The 17,013-nt window shown below is 41.5% G+C and overlaps 2 protein-coding genes and 1 long non-coding RNA gene across 3 annotated transcripts in view; 1 reads left to right on the forward strand and 2 right to left on the reverse strand.

Annotated features, from left to right (window-relative positions):
* Positions 1 to 17,013, forward strand: part of LOC132540352 (uncharacterized) — a 244,598-nt gene that overhangs the window by 43,786 nt on the left and 183,799 nt on the right. The gene's annotated exons all lie outside the window — the stretch shown is intronic.
* Positions 5,618 to 6,993, reverse strand: LOC103124381 (acidic leucine-rich nuclear phosphoprotein 32 family member A). Its single transcript, XM_060196919.1, is given in 8 exon segments — positions 5,618 to 5,686; positions 5,734 to 5,883; positions 6,056 to 6,150; positions 6,153 to 6,224; positions 6,227 to 6,265; positions 6,653 to 6,700; positions 6,703 to 6,888; positions 6,891 to 6,993. Coding segments are annotated over 8 exon segments (762 nt in total).
* Positions 9,692 to 10,630, reverse strand: LOC103124382 (olfactory receptor 2G3-like). Its single transcript, XM_007535103.3, has one exon. It carries the CDS (start codon positions 10,628 to 10,630, stop codon positions 9,692 to 9,694), a length of 939 nt encoding a protein of 312 aa, XP_007535165.3.

The following is a 17,013-nucleotide window of genomic DNA, read 5'->3' on the forward strand; positions in this document are numbered from 1 at the left end:
TATGGAGTCCTTGGGGTATAACCCCAGGAGAGGAATTACTGGATCGTATGGAAGGTCCATGTCTAGCCTTCTGAGAATTTTCCAGACTGCTCTTCACAGAGGCTGTACCAATTTACATTCCCACCAGCAATGTAAAAGGGTTCCTCTGTCCCCATATCCTCTCCAGCATTTGTTGCTGCTGTCCTTTTTGATGTATGCCATTCTTACAGGAGTGAGGTGGTATCTTAGTGTTGTCTTAATTTGCATTTCTCTGATAATCAATGACCTAGACCAGTTTTTCATATGTTTGTTAGCCTTTTGGATCTCCTCTGAGGTGAATGTTTTGTTCATATCCTCTGCCCATTTTTGGATGGGGTCATTTGCTTTTTTGGTGCTGAGTTTGCTGAGCTCTTTATATATTTTGGTGATTAGTTTCTTGTCTGATGTATGGCATGTGAAGATCTTCTCCCATTCTGTGAGGGGTCTCTCTGTTTGTTTAATAGTTTCTTTGTATGTGCAGAAGCTTTTCAATTTGATGTAGTCCCATTGGTTTGTTTTTGCTTTAGTCTTTCTTGCAATTGGGTTTGTTTCATCAAAGATGTCCTTGAGGTGTAGGTGGGAAAGTGTTTTACCAATGTTTTCCTCTAAGTATTTGATTGTTTCTGGTCTGACATCTAGGTCTTTGATCCATTTGGAGTTCATTTTTGTTTCTGGTGAGATAAAGTGGTTCAATTTCATTCTTCTGCATATTACAACCCAGTTTTCCCAGCACCATTTATTGAAGAGAGCCTCCTTTTTCCATTTAATCCTTTGGGCCCCCTTATCAAAGATTAGGTGCCCATAGGTGTTGGGATACTTTTGATTTCTTTCTCTTGCCTGATTGCTATGGCAAGAACTTCCAATGCTATGTTGAAGAGTAATAGTGACAGTGGACAGCCCTGTCTAGTCCCCGATCTGAGGGTGAATGCTTTCAGCTTCTGTCCATTGAGTAACATGTTGGCTGTAGCTTTGCTATATATGGATTCCACTATCTTGAGGAATTTCCCATCTATTCCCATTTTTTGTAGAGTTTTGAGCATGAATGGGTGTTGAATTTTGTCAAAGGCTTTCTCTGCATCTATTGAGATAATTATGTGGTTTTTGGCTTTGCTTTTATTAATGTGGTGAATGACATTGATTGACTTATGTATGATACCAATCTTGCATTCTCGGGATAAATCCCACTTGGTCGTTATGAACAATCTTTTTGATATGCTGCTGTATCCGATTGGCCAAGATCTTGTTTAATATTTTGGCATCTGTGTTCATCAGAGATATTGGTCTGTAGTTTTCCTTTTTCGTTGTGTCCCTATCTGATTTTGGTATCAGGGTGATGTTGGCTTCATATAAGGTGGGAGTGTTCCTGTTTCTTCGATCTTATGGAAAAGCTTAAGAAGTATGGGTACTAACTGTTTCCTGAAAGTTTTGTAGAATTCATTTGTGAAGCCATCTGGTCCAGGACTTTTGTTGTTGGGGAGAGTCTTAATAATGGTTTCAATTTCTTTGTCTGTGATTGGCGCATTTATGTTTTGTAGTTCTTCTTGGTTCAGTTTTGGAAGGGCATATGCTTCTAGGAATTCTTCCATTTCTTCCAGATTTTCTAGCTTGGTGGCATATAGTTCTTCATAGAAGTTTCGCATGATTTTCTGGATTTCTGTGGTGTCAGTTGTGATATCTCCTCCATCATTTACAATTCTATTATTTTGAGTCTTCTCTCTTTTTTTTTTTTTTTCGGTGAGTCTGGCTAGGCGTTTGTCAATTTTGTTTAATTTTTCAAAGAACCAACATTTGGCTTCATTGATCTTTTGTATGGTTCTCTTATTTTCGGTGTTGTTTATTTCTGTTCTAATTTTAGTGATTTCTGTCCTTCTGGTTGCTTTAGGGTTTCTTTGTTCCTCTTCCTCTAAGTCCTTGAGGTGTGCAGTAAGGTCATTTATTTGAGCTTTTTCTTGTTGTTTATTATGTCATTGTATGGCTATAAGTTGTGTCCCAAATATTTTGATAGGTTGTGTCTTCATTTTCATTTGTTTCTAGGAACATTTGAATTTCTTGCCTGAGTGACTCTCTGACCCAGTGGTTCTTAAGGTGTATGTTGTTTAGTTTCTAAATTCTGTGACTTTTAATAATTTTCTGTTTCTTGTTAAATGTTAGTTTACTCCACTGTGGTCTGAGAAGATACTTGGGATGATTTCAATGTTCTTGAATTTATTGATGCTGTCTTTGTGGCCCAATATGTAGTCTATCTTTGAGTATATGTTATGTGGATTTGAAAAGAAGGTGTATTCCAGTTTTTTGGGTGAAGGACTCTGAAGATGTCCAGGAGGTCTAGTCTGTCCATCTCTTCATTTAATTCTCTTCTTTGTTGATTCTCTGCTCTGTTAATCTGTCGAAGTGTGGGAGTGCGGTGTTAAAATCTCCCACTATTACTGTATTACTATTGATGTATTTTGAAGTTCTTTTAGTAGGTGCTTGATGTATTTAGATGGTCCCTTATTGGGTGCATAGATGTTAATAATTGTTAAGTCTTCTTGGCTGATTGGTCCTCTAATCATTATGTAATGTCCTTGCCTTTTATTACTTTATTTAATTTAAAATCGATTGTGTGATAGATGAGAATGGCTAGTCCTGCCTTTTTTGTGGTCAGTTAGCCTGTATGATAGTTTTCCATCCTTTCACTTTAAGTCTGTGTTTATCTTGTTGTGTCAGATGGAATTCTTGCAAACAACATATGGTTGGGTTATGTTTTCTGATCTATCCCCCCACTCTGTTCCTTTTGATGGGTGAGTTTAAGCCATTGACATTTATCAATATTATGGATTTAATGTATTGTAGAGCCATTGTTCAACAAATTTTTATTTGCTCTGATATATTGTAAGTATTATAGTGATGTTATTGTTTATAAGAGGTCTTTTAGAACCTCTTTCAGGGCTGGTTTGGTGATGTTTGCCTCCTTTAACTGTTGTTTGTCTAAGAAGGTTTTGATCCCTCCATCTAGTTTGAATGAAAGCCTTGCAGGATAAATTATCCTTGGTTGAAACCCTTTTTCATTCAGGGATCGATAGATATCTTGCCATTATCTTCTGGCTTTTAGAGTCTGAGTAGAGAAGTCTGCTGATAGTCGTATGGGTTTTCCCCTGTATGTGAATTTTTGGTTTTCTCTTGCAGACTTTAGGATAATTTCTTTATTTATTTTCATTGTGACTATGATGTGTCTTGGTGTCTTCAGGTCTGGGTTGATTCTGTTTGGGACTCTCTGGGCCTTTTGAATCTTAATGTTCTTTCTGTTGTTCAGGTCTGGGAAGTTGTCTTCTATAATTTCCTCTAGAATGCTTGCTTCCCCTTCCTCTCTTTCTTTCTCTGGCAGGCCAATTATATAAATTTTACTTCTTTTGAGATCATCCCATATGTCTCTTTTGTTGTTTTCAGTGTGTCTCAATCTCTTTTTGAGCTCTTTCACCTCTTTCTTAGTTTTCTCTAACTCATCCTCAGTCTGGCTATTTCTCTTTTCTGCTTCTGTTAGTCTGGTTTCCCTTCCCTTAGCTGCTTTATTCAGTTCAGCTATTTCAGCTTTCAGTTCTCTAATTGCCTCAGGTAATTTTATTTTCCTTGAGGGTCTCATCTGTTGTTTCCCTACTATCTCTAGCCCTTTCCTCCAAAGTTGTTTTCATTTCTGTGATTAATAAGTTTATTATTGCTTGCATGCTTTTTTTTTTTTATCTATGATCACTTCTGGCTGATTTGTAGTTTCTTCTGGGCTTTTGTCTTCATTCATTGTAGTAGCAGTTTTCTTTGCTTTTGATCTAACCATTTTTTTATTAATTTGTTTTTTATTTTTATGTTCTATTGTTCCTCAGTTGTTGTGTTTTGAGTACAAGCCACACTATACTAGATACCTTTGTGACAAATGCAGTCACCAACTTCAGAAATTACAATAGCAACTGAAGCAAGGATTAAAGCAGTTTACCAGATATCAGTTAGACAAAAAATGTCTCCAGTCTAATAAAAAATGGCAACCAAATCCAAGTGAAGAAGAAAGATAAAGGAAAAAAGGGATATCAAAAATAGAAAATTATGCAAATCTACTGTCCCGTGTATATTCTAGGGGTAGCTAGAGGAGAAAGGGAAGTAGAGCATAGATACTGCAGAGAGAGTCCACTCTGAGTCAGATTTATTTCCCAAAATAATTCAAACGTGTATCAGTGAATTCAGAAAGCTGAAGGAGGAAGGAAGTATGGCAAGAATGAGAAAAAGAAGAAAAAAAGAGAGAGAGAAAAGAAAAAAGATAAGAAAAACAACAGTAATAAAAGAGCAGTGAAAGGAAAGATTATTTATTTATTTATTATTATTATTTAATTAGCTAGGTAGAGGAGGAAGGGGAGAGCAGGCAGGGGAGGTAGGAAGAGTGAAACAAGTTACTATAGCAGTGGATAAGACACCTGATCCCTTAGGAATGGAAAATACACTAAGAGTTAATTCTGGTCAACCTGAAGGAGGAGGCTAAAGGGATATGCATATATCTAATATTGATAATAAAATAGAACAGAGTAAAAGAAAACCTGTCCTGTCTTCAGCTTAGATGGCTCCAGATTGCCTCAGCCCCCCTGAGCAGAGGCAGCTGATTGTTAAGAAAATTAAAAAAGCAAAAAAACAAAAAACACCTCTGGCAGTCTTTCCTTTTCTGAGTAAGGCTCTGCTTGGTCAAATATTTGTATTTGGAATTGGCCACTTGGAAAGAAAAAGGGCCTAGGGTTTCAGAAAGGAACAGGATTGGAGTTGGAATGACACCCTCTCGTGGGCCAGGAATCTTGGTAAAGAAAGAAGCTCAGCAGGGGAGCCTGCTAGGAGCAGCTTTCTGGCCCCCCAGGGACTGTTTATGGGGGGGTCAGGGGTGTGCTTCGGGAATAATAATTAAAAAATTTTCTTCTTTATTTTTACTCTATTTTATAACCCAAATTGAGTTATAGTTACTCCCTTGGTGTCGCAGCTAGGACCCCTTACTGACCGTCTTGCTAAAAGCAAAAAATCCTACCATTTCCAGCAGATGTTGTCGGAGCTCAAGCCACTAGCAGCTTCTCAGTCTGCCATCTTGGCTCTGCCCCAATTATTATTGTTATTACCAGAGCTCTAGCTTATGGAGGTGTGGGAGACTGAACCTGAGGCTTTGGAGCCTCAGACATGGCAGTCTGTTTGCATAACCATTATGTTATCAAGCCCCGCCCCCTTTAAAAATTTTTGTATAAAAAGATTTATTGAAGGTTGGTTTTTTTTTTCTTGGGGGGAGGTAGTGGGTAGGGCTGAGGGTGGGTAGAGGGAGGGGTCAGGGGTAAAAACAGTTAAATCACAGAGAATTCTGTCCAGGCAGTTGGTGTACTGCACCAAAGTAAAAGACTCTGGGGGTGGGGGGAGGTCCTGGAACATGATGGCAGAGGAGGTCCTAGTGGGGTTGTATTATTATGTGTAAAACTGCAAAATGTTATGAATGTACAAACTAATGTGTTTTGCTGTTAACTGTAAACCATTAATCTTTTTTTAAAGAAATTAAAAAAAAGAATTCTGTCCAGGTGGACAGGCAGATGGATAGACTGATAGAAGGTGGGCTCTAGTCGTCCTCTTCACTCTCCTCTTCAGGCTCTCCCTTCTGCTTTTGGCCCTTATCTTCCTCACCAGGCTCCTTCTCCTTGTCTTCATCTTCCACGCCTGGTTGTTCTTGTATGCCCCCTTGTCCTCCTCCTCCCCCTCCCCCCTCCCTTCCCTCTCCTCCTCCCTTCCCCCTCTTCCTCCCTTCCCCTTTCTATTCCTCCTTCCACTCCTCCCCTCCTCTTCCCCTTTCCTCTCCCCCTCCTTCTCCTCTCCCTCCACGTCCCCCTCTTCCCTTCTTTCCCCTCCTCTCCTCCTCCCCCTTTTCTCTCTCCTCCTTCCCTCTCCTCCTCCACCTCCTCCTCCTTTCCCTTTCCTCCTCTCCACTTTTGGCAATTATCTTCTTTGCCAAGCTCTTCCTCATGTCTTAGTTTTCCACTTCCCCCTCATTGTTGTATGCTTCCTCTTCCTCCTCCTCTCCACTCACATCCTCCTCCTCCTCTACAGGGGTGGTGGGAGTGTCCGTGTCATCCTCCTCATTGTTCAGCCTCTCCATGGGGCCTCTGTGTTGTGCTAGCCATAGCTGTCAAGGTTCATGAGCTGCAGGAGGAGCTTAAACACGCTTTCTTGTTCAGATCGGTCACTTCACAGTTGAAGAGGTCTAAGCTCAGGGCCAGGTGGTGGCACACCTGGTTGAGAGCACATGCTACAATGTGCAAGGATCAAGGTTCAAGCCCCTGGTCCCCACCTGCAAGGGGAAAGCTTTGCTAGTGGTGAAGCAGTACTGCCGGTGATTCTCTCTCCTTTTCTACCTCTCCCTTCCTCTCGAAATTTCTGGCTGTCTATATTCAGTAAATAAAGATGATAAAAGGATTAACAAAACTTTTTTTTAAAAAGAAGGTCGAGGTGTGGTCTGGGAGGTGGTACAGTGAATAAAGCATTGGACCCTTAAGCAAAGGTCCCGGCATCACATGTACTGGAGTGATGTCTGGTTCTCTCTCTCCCACTATCTTTCTCATTAATAAATAAATAAAATCTTAAAAAAAGATCAAGTTTATTAGGCTTTCTAACTTCTTCAATGGATCTGCTGTGCTGAGGTGTTTTTGTTGCAGCTTAAATTTATATGTGTGCGGTTCAGCAATTTTTCTGCCAATACGTCCAGGCCCCCTTAGATTCTGTTGTCACTTAATTCAATCTTCTTGAGCTTGTTGAGTTTTGGCATGTTGGTGATGGAGGTGAGGTCCAAGTTGATCATGCTCAGGAACTCCAGTTCCTCAAACTCCTCTGTGAGGTCCTGATCTTGCCCTCGAAGGAGCGACAGTTGTCCAGCACAAGCTCTTTCATGTGAGAGGGCGTCTGTTTCTGTAGCTCCAGGTGAATGTGCTTGTCCTTGTCCATGCTGGGGTTTGCAAAGGTGGTGACTCCTCAACATCATGTCTTCTCAAGATATTCTTTGCCCCACCATCAAAGCAATCCATGCTCATTCCATTCTGCTCCTGTGGCTGACACCAGGGACCTTCAGAGAACTTCAGGACAGACATTACTTGTTGTCATTGGGTTCTAAATGTGTTAGGGCCCCCAGGAACATGCCCAAGATGGGCTTCCTTGCTTTATTCTACCCTAAGATCCCTAATCTCATCTGCTGTATTCCTACTTTTTAGTTCCTGTTCATTAACCATTTTGTCTCAACTTATGCCACCTTCCAGACACCAAGTTGCCGATGCTACCATGACTCCATCCTGACTTCTTTTGGCAAATGACTTCACCAGTGTGTCCTAGAACCTCACCTTTCCAGAGCTCTACCCACTAGGGAAGGATAGAAACAGGCTGGGAGTTTGTGTCAACTTGCCAATGCCCAGGTCCATCAGAGAAGCAATTACAGAAGCCAGACCTCCTACGTTTGGAGCCCTCAAAACAACCTTGATCCATACTCCCAGCAGGGGAGAAATGATAGGAGGAAGAAGATAAGAGGTCTCTGAACTCCAGCCCCATCAGATCCCAGAGAGAGAGAAGGAAAAGGAGAGTGACATATGGAGGTAATAATGTTGTCATGAGTGGCTCTGAGGGGAAGAGAGGATTGGATCCTATGCATAAATGTAGACAGATTGTTGTAGAGATAATGGTTGGCCCATATCTACAACCTTAGGGGAACTATGGTGGCATGCAGTGGGGAGACTGAAGAATCAGAACCCTGGTAGTGGGAATGAAGTGAATTTATACCCCTGTTGACATGTAATTTTATAAATAAATACTAAATCACTAATAAAATTAATAAAAAAGAAATATGAAAAAAACATGCTAGGGGCTGCAGAGACTTTCTGCTCCATGGGGGAGAGTCTGGGCATTGGTTGTGAGTGTACAGTCTGGGCTATTACAAAGGTTTTACAGCTAAGCCTGAGATCACATGTAAGAAGACATCAACCACCTTTATATTTACCTTGTTCCATTGGTATCCAACCTAGATTCAAATACAGAAAAGCCCATTCTTTTTTCTTTTTCTTTTTGTCTTTTTACCTACAACCCCCTTGCCAGCCTCCCTGGTTCATTCTCAGCTGGTTGTCTGTGGATAGTAGGGGGAACCTGCATTCATCATACAGAACCCTTCTGAGCTCACCCTTTAGATGCACCACTGTTAGTGATTTGCTCATGACTTTCCCAGATGTCTCCAGAAAACTCATTGGGATAGTGCATGCCTCTAGATTGCCAGTAATAGTGGCCACTATTTCTTATTTTTATTTTATTAGTGACTTAATATTGATTTACAAAATTATAAGATAACAGGGGTATAATTCTGCATCATTCTCATTACAGAACTGAGACCACTGTTGAATGTAATAAAATCTCATTCACACAAATATTCAATCACTCATTTTTCAAAGTTTTTAAAACATCTTTTTTATTATCTTTATTTGTTTTTTATTGGATAGAGTCAGCCAGAAATTGAGAGGGAAGGGAGAAGTAGAGGGAGAGAGACAGAGAGACACTTGCAGCTCTGCTTCACCACTTGTGAAGTTTCCCCCCTGAAGAAGGGGACTGGGGGCACAAACCAGAGTCCTTTCACATTGTAACATGTGCGCTTAACCAGGTGCACCACCACCCAGCTCCTCAATCATTCCTTTATGTAAGATATGCAATAGTTGTTTGACGTTTATTCATTGGTGGTCACTATACAGAGGAAAATTTCCATCTCTAAACATTAAGAGCACACAGGAAAATATAGACATATCACGATTCTTTTCACATATTAAGAAATACAAAAGTCCACTGAAACCCAACTGTTATACACTGTTGTATAGAAGAAAGAAATTTGTCATTATGAAGGTGAGATTATTATTCTGCGTGAGTGATCAAAGATGGATGAGAACACTTAGAATGAAGCCAGAATGAATTCAACTGAAGTTGAGGTCCAAGAAGAAAGGATATAGTCTGAGAGTCCCACACAGGACAGATGCAAGAGGCTTAGGTAGCATATCTTATTCCAATGAAGTCTTCATTAAAAATCTTGTTGGACCTAAAAAAATTTTACAGAACATTTTCCTCAAGTGTTCTTGTACAGGATTAGAGTCTATACAAGGTATTTCTTTAGGAAGAGCTATTAGGAAGTGGTGTTGCTCAGTCTGAGTGAACACTGTCATCTTTCCAAGTGGAAAATTCAACTGGGAAGGTTAAAAGACAAAAAAAGAAGAAGAGTTCTTTATTTCAAGTTTCAGAAGATGTTACCTTAAAAATTTTTTATTGGGGTAATTATTGTTTATAGTAAATACAGTTGTCACATATATAAAATTTCTCAAGTCTCTACAAAACACTCTCACCTCCAGCCTAGGTTCCCCCCCCCCACCATGTACCAGGACCTGAAAGCTCCTTGCAGACCTCAGAGTCATTTACTTTGGTGCAATACAGCACACCCAGTCCAAGTTCCACTTTATGTTTCCCTTTTCTGCTATTACCTTTTAATTGAGGACAGGCGTCTGGGCAGGTATGAGGAGAGATGGAACACTTCCCTTGGAGATATTGGCATTCATTTACAAATACAGAATCCATGAACTCTCTATGTGTGACCACTTGAGGAGATGCCTCCCAGGATATCCTGACCCTTTCATGATTTGACCCCACCCAGCAGGGGTTGCAGGATCCTCTGCCAGGCTCTCTTCACATCCTTGTTTCTCAGAGTATAGATGAGGGGATTGAGCACAGGGGTGATGACACAGTAGAAGAAGGACATGAACTTGGCCTGGGTATTGTTGGCAGGGGGCTGGAGGTACATGTAAATGGAAGGCCCAAAGAACATGATGACAACCACCAGGTGGGAGCTGCAAGTACTGAGCGCCTTGTACCTTCCTGCTGCAGAAGGTAACTTGAGCACAGCTCTGGTGATGAATGTGTAGGAGATGAGCACCAGCAGTGGGGCTGCCAGAACAAAAGGGATGGCTCCCACAGTCAGAGACAATTCATTAGCAGTGGTGTCACCACAGGCCATCTTGATGAGGACAGGTACCTCACAGAAGAAGTGGTCTAGTGTGTGGTGACCACAGAATGGCAGCTGGAGGGTGAGTGTGGCTTGGAGCAGAGCATTGGCCAGCCCACTGGACCAGGCCATGACCGCCAGCTGCACACACAGCCAGGAGTGCATGATGAGTGTGTATTGCAGGGGCCGGCAGATGGCCACATAGCGATCAAAGGCCATCACGGCCAATAGGGCACATTCAGTGCACCCTGTCAAGTGGAACAGGTAGGCCTGGGTGATACATCCCCAGGATGTAATTGTCTTGTCTGGTCCCCAGAGGTTGCTCAGTAGCTGGGGTATAGTGATGCAGGTGACACAAAGGTCTAACACAGAGAGGTTGTCCAGGAAGAAGTACATGGGGGTCTGGAGTCTGGGGTCCAGCAGGGACAGGAGGATGATGGAACCATTTCCCACCAGGGTGAGCATACAGGAGACCAAGACCAGCCCAGAGAGGGGCATCTGTAGCCAGGGATGATCAGAGAAGCCCAAGAGGACAACTGTGTGTGGGAAACTCACATTTTCTCCTTCCATGGCATCCCCCTGGTGTGTGTCTGCAGGGAGCAGACAAGGTTGAGCATGACTTCATATGAAATCATGGCATGGCAACATCCTGGAACCTTCACTCTATTGGTACTATAATGTGGGGATAATTGTGAAAGCATGGTAAGAGCATAGGGGAACTCCCATCATAAAGATAGAGGTCTGAAAAGCTACCCCACCTGTCAGCCTCTTCCTTTCAGGGGTTGAGTATGCAGGGAAAAGCTTTCCTGACTCAGTTTCCCCTTGTCAGTCTCCCCAGAATCACAAGAACCTACACCCCCTAACACTTAACTCATTTTCCTTGTTATAAACCAAATGGTTTGCCTGCTTAAGGTTCACTATAGTTCAACTGCTGTGATCACACATACTCCACATATCACCATTCTGCCTTGATCAAAAGGCTCTTCCTTCCTATTTCCTTAACTCCCTCCTCCACTTTGATCTCACTTCTCTATCTTATCTCTCTTCCTTCAAGGTTCCTCTCTGTCTGCTTCTCCCTTGCTGGGATAATTAACATGTCCTTCAAAACCCCTTCAGCTAATTGATTCTCTTACCCAATTGCCACTAGTCATTCCAGAACTCTCCCCTACCACTATCAATTCTTCTCATTCCTTGGAACCTTCATCATGTGGGTTCTGACCTTCAAAAGTCCACCCTTATCGCCACATGTGAAAAATGTTCTTTGTTCCCTCCTGCTATTTAAATCCTGCCTTCTGTACAATAAACGGATCATTTGCGACTAAATGGTCCTCTGGTCTTTTCCTATTGTTAGCCACTAGAGCTAACATGAGAGGCCAGTATGGCTTATCTCTGCTGTGAGGCCACCCACACGAATACCAGCACTATAACCCTTATTCTTGTTATGAGAGCTTCTGAACTGAGGGTGTTCATGCCATACAAATACTGCTCTAGCTGTTTGAACTAAATCAGGTTAGAGTAAGACCACTTTAGATGTGGTGAGAAGTTTGCTCAGAGCTCAGTCTGCACACCATATCAGCTCCTCCTCCCTTTTTTTTTTGTCTGCTGTTTTTTTCAGAGTGATTTCAGGGCAGGTAGATTCTGGAGACTCATCCTAGTTTGAGTCTCTTTCATTTAAGGTTCTGGCTAAGTCTCTCAGCTTCTCTGTGTTTCAATTTATTTTTTAAATTTTATTTATTTTAAGTAATGGTCAGAGCCTCTAGCATTTATGATACGGCTGAACTGCTTTTTGGCTTAGTTTTCAGTGTGTGTGTGTGTGTGTGTGTGTGTGTGTGTGTGTATGTGTGTATGTGTTTGAAAAAGACAGAAAATGAAAGAGAAAGAGAAAAGCACTGTTCCACCACCAGCTGAGTTTTTTCTTTAGTGCTGTCCATGGTGCTTTCATGTGGAGCTTGATTGAATCCATGACCTAAGCCTTGTTAGAAGGAAGAAATTCATGAGGGTCCGGAGTCTGGGACAGCAGGGACAGGAGGATGATGGAACTCTTGCCCACCAAGGTGAGGATATAAGAAATGAAGACGAACCTAAATAGAGTAGCATGTACACCCAGGGATGATCAGAGAAACCCACCAAGACGTGTGTGTGTGTGTGTGTGTGTGTGTGTGTGTGTGTGTGTGTGTGTGTAAAATCACACTTTCTATTATCTTGGACTCCACCTGTGGTGGTTGGAAGGAGCAGACATGTTTTAGAGTCTAAGCATGACTATGTGAAATCATAGTATGGCAATATCCTGAAGCCTTCACTGTATCGGTGCAGTGATTACTGTACTTGTTATAAGAAGTTCTGAATGAAGGTGCTCATTGTATGTAAATTCTTCCCTAGCTGTTTGTGACACCCCAGATGCCAGATGTGGTGAGAATTAGCTCTGAACTCAGTCTTTCCACTAGATGCCTGTTTATCTGATTTCTTTCTACTTTGTTGTTGTGTAGAGTGATTCTAGGATAGACAGACTTTGGAGAGGAAGGCTGAATTTGAGTATCCCTTTCTCAGTTTCTTTCATCCTTCCTTCTTTCTTTCTTTCCTCCATCCTTCCTTCCTTCCTCCCTTCCTTCTTTCTTTCTTTCCTCCATCCATCCTTCCTTCCTCCCTTCCTTCTTTCCTTCTTTCTTTTACTCTCTCTTTTTTCCAAAGTGATGCCATCATTCACCTGCAGGCTCTGAATTCTCAAGATGCAAGATTTTTAAAAATAAATTTAAAAAATTTTTATTTACTTATTTTCCCTTTTGCTGCCCTTGTTGGTTTTATTGTTGTTGTAGTTATTGTTGTTGTTATTGATATCATTGTTGTTAGATAAGACAGAGAGAAATGGAGAGAGGAAGGGAAGACAGAGACAGGGAGATAAAGACAGACACCTGCAGATGTTCTTCACCACTTGTGAAGCAACTAGCCTGCATGTGGAGAGCCAGGGGCTCAAACCGGGATCCTTACGCTGGTCCTTGCACTTTGCGCCACATGCGTTTAACCTGTTGCACTACCGCCCGACTCCCAAGATGCAAGATTTTACTTCCATCTCAAATTTATCTTGCAGCATATTTCTTCCAGAGAGCTCCACCAATATCATAGACTTAATACTTCCAGACTGAACACTCCTTAAACCCAGCTCAAATTCTCTCAGTGGAGAGCTGGTGTCCCTCTCTGATCACATTCAGTACTGTCAACCCTGCTCCTTCTCCCACAGCTGGAAGTTGTCCTCAGAGAGGCCAGAAGGGCAGCTCTGTGGAGTGTAGCTTAAACCCCTGACAGCCATGATACTTTCAGTCATCCCTTAGGGCCTGTGAGTATTTCACATATTATCTCTTTATTTTCTGTAAAAAGTTTTACTTCACTCAGGCTTGATAGGGAGTTGCCACAATCAGGCTCCAAAATACTCAGCTATCATAGATGTTTCTTAGATGAATGATTCTATTTTTTAGGAAAACCCACCACACTACTTGAAAATTGGGTAAGTTTGCTTGATGAGGGGAAGTGATTCCAAGAAAGATGATTACATTTGGTTTTCAGAAGTCAGAATCAAAGTAACTTCTTATTACAAATCAAATCCATGATTCAATTACAGCTTTATGCTAGTATTTAAACAAAAATCTATAGTATTTGTGAAGGACTTTAAACAATTTCTTTCTTTTTTCTTTTTCTCTTTTGCCTACAGGGTTATTAATGGGATTCGCACCTGTACCATGAATCTACTGCTCCTGGAGGCCATTTCCTCCCATTTTTTTGTTGCCCTGTTGTTGTTGTTATTGTTGCCCCTGATGTTGTTGTTGGATAGGACAGAGAGTAATGGAGAGAGTAGGGGATACATAGAGGGGGAGAGAAAGATAGATACCAGCAGACCTGCTCCACCGCTGTGAATTGACCCCCCCTTGCAGGTGGGGAGCCAGTGGCTAGAACCTGGTTCCTTATACCAGCCCTTGTGCTTTGCACCATGTGTGCTTAACCCACCGCACTATCACCTGACCCCGTACTGTAAACAATTTCTGCATTCAATATTTTTATGCTCACAATCTCAGATTTTATCTGGGATGTCATGTATTTGCTTTTGTTTTCTTGAATGTTGAAGGAAATAATTGAAAAACCCTTCAGCTTTTACTTAATTTGACTCAATAAACTAGATTAAATGAGCTAATTAGTTTGATTAAATAGAAGCTTGCATATGGGAATTTCCTGGCTTCTCACACCTCTGTGGAGAATAAGCATTATCTTTTTTTTTTTTTTTTTTTGTAACTTGATTAACACAATGTCCTAAAGCAGCAGTTTTTTTTTTTAAATTTATATTTATTTATTTTCGCTTTTGTTGCCCTAGTTTAACACTGTTGTGGTTATTGATGTCATTGTTGTTGGATAGGACAGAGAGAAATGTAGAGAGGAGGGGAAGACAGAGAGGAAAAGAGAAAGATAGACACCTACAGACCCGCTTCACCACCTGTGAAGCGACTCCCGGGGCTCGAACCAGGATTCTTATGCCGGTCCTTGTGCTTTGCGCCACTTGTGCTTAACCCACTGCACCACCGCCCAACTCCCAAAGCGGCAGTTTTTAACTCCCACTCTAGAGAGCCAGATTTCTCAAAGAAAAGGAAATTCTCCATACACAAAGGCAGGAAAAATATTAAATAGGGTGTGGGTTACATAGCATAATGATTATACAAAAAGACTCTCATGTCTGAGGCTCCAAAGTCCCAGGTTCAATTCCTCACATCACTGTAAGCCAAAGATGGTTTAAAAAAAAATTACAAGGCTTGGACTTGGTCTGGCAAATGTCCCTGTTGCCTTCACTGTAGTATAATTTATTTATTTATTAAATAATTCTACTGAACCAGTAGAATTATTTAATAAATGCATATAGGAATGGTGTTCCTACATCCTGATGTTACTCAGAAGGAAATAGCTACTTTGCTTCCAAAACTGATTCAGCTTTTAATTATGATCCCAAAATTCCCAACTCCTGTTAGACTGATTTATTTGCTTTAAAATACTCTTTTTTAAACACTTTATTTTTAAATTTTTTGTTATATATTTTATTTATTGGATAGAGACAGCCAGAAATCGAGAGGGAAGGGGGGTGATAGAGAGGGAGAGACAGACAGACACCTGCAACACTGCTTCACCACTTGCAAAGCATTCCCCCTGCCGGTGGGGACTGGGGGCTCAAACCTGGCTCCTTGTGCACTGTAACATGTGTGCTCAACCAGGTGCGCCATCACCCAGCCCCCTAAAATACTCTTTATGGCCATTTTTTTGTTAGTACTAATGCATTCTTTGGCCTTGAGCAGGGGCTGATAATACTTAAATTTGAATGGATAATCTGTTTAAAGCTTAATTTAGCACTTATCTTGGAGTCCTAAGTATCATCTCTTGTGATTTAGAAATGTCAGGGGACTGGGAAGTGGCACACTGAGTAGAGGGCATATGCTGCTGTGCTGCACAGGGACCCAAGTCTGAGCCCTTATTCTCTCCCTACTCATGAGAGGCCCCACTTCATTTTTGTGAAAGGAGAAGCTTCATAAGAAATGAAGCAGGTCTACAGATCTCATTCTCTCTCTCTCTCTCTCTCTCTCTCTCTGCCTTTTCCACTCTCAATTTCTTTCTGTTCTAGAAAAGAAAGAGAGGTGGTCCGGGAAGTGGTACATTGGGTAGGGCATTGTACGCTCAAGTATGAGGTCCTGAGTTCAATCCCCAGCAGCACATGTACCAAAGTGATGTCTGATTCTTTCTCTCTGTCCTATCATTTCTCATGAATAAATAAAATCTTTAAAAACAAAAGAAAGAAAATAAAAAGAGAGAAAAAAGAAAGAAAAGAAAAAAACACACAAAAAGAAAAGTAAACAAAATGTTTACCCTTTGGGTAAGTAAGGACCCTTACTTACTGTCCTTAGTGGAATTCAAGATGAATGTCTGTGTTACCCATTTCACCCGGAAGCTTCAGAAAGAAGATGTGTAGAAAGGCAGGAGAACACAGTCACAGGTTCTCTGTAGAGGGTCTGGTGTTCAAAGGAGAGATTTAGCCTTAAGAGAACTTGCTCATGGAGGAGACCTCCTGCTATTTATTCTCTAGTATCCTCAGAGACCTGAGTTGACTCATGCAGCTAATTAGTTCCAGAGCTAGGTATGTAGGAAGGAGCATTCTGGAGGGATTTCTGTTTCTTCTAATTTATTGTCTTTAGAATAATCTTTTCTCCGGGGGTTGTGAGTTGAAGTAAAAAAACAAACAAACAAACAGCAACAAAAAAAAACCAACCTCAAAACAGTGAAATTGTCTTAGAACCCGTCTGGAGACAAGTATGTTCTTTGGGGCTATTTATCCATGAATGTGCAAAAGTTCTGCCTTTCAAAGAATTTTGTCTGAGAGAAGGGGGCCCAGGCAGTAGCACTGCAGGTCAAGTGCACAAGGTGCGAAGCCCAAGGACTGGCGCAAGGATCCTGGTTTGAGCCCTTGACTCCCCACCTGCAGTGGTGGTGGTGGTGGGGTCGCTTCACAAGTTGTGAAGCAGGTTTTCAGGTGTTTATCTTTCTCTCCTGTCTTCCCCTCCTGTCTCAATTTCTCTCTGTCCTATCCAGCAACAATAACAGTAATGGCAACAATAAAAACAAGGGCAACAAAATGGGAAAAAAATGGCCTCCAGTAGCAGTGGATTCATAGTGCAGGCACCAAGGCCCAGCAATAACCCTGGAGGTAAAAAATTAAAAAGATAGATAGATAGAGAGAGAGAGAGAGAGAGAGAGAGAGGACGTGGGACCATGGGAAAAATGGGCAAACATATATAAATATAAACAAAGAGTTATAGAAATAATAGTCAACCAAATCTGTGACCTTGGGAGAATTACTGTAGATTCTAATGGAGGAAATGGGGATACAGAACTTTCGTGGTGGGAACAGTGTGACACTTTACTCCTGTTATCTC

The sequence above is a fragment of the Erinaceus europaeus genome, chromosome 9 (genome assembly GCF_950295315.1).
Source record: "Erinaceus europaeus chromosome 9, mEriEur2.1, whole genome shotgun sequence".
NCBI lineage: Eukaryota > Metazoa > Chordata > Mammalia > Eulipotyphla > Erinaceidae > Erinaceus > Erinaceus europaeus.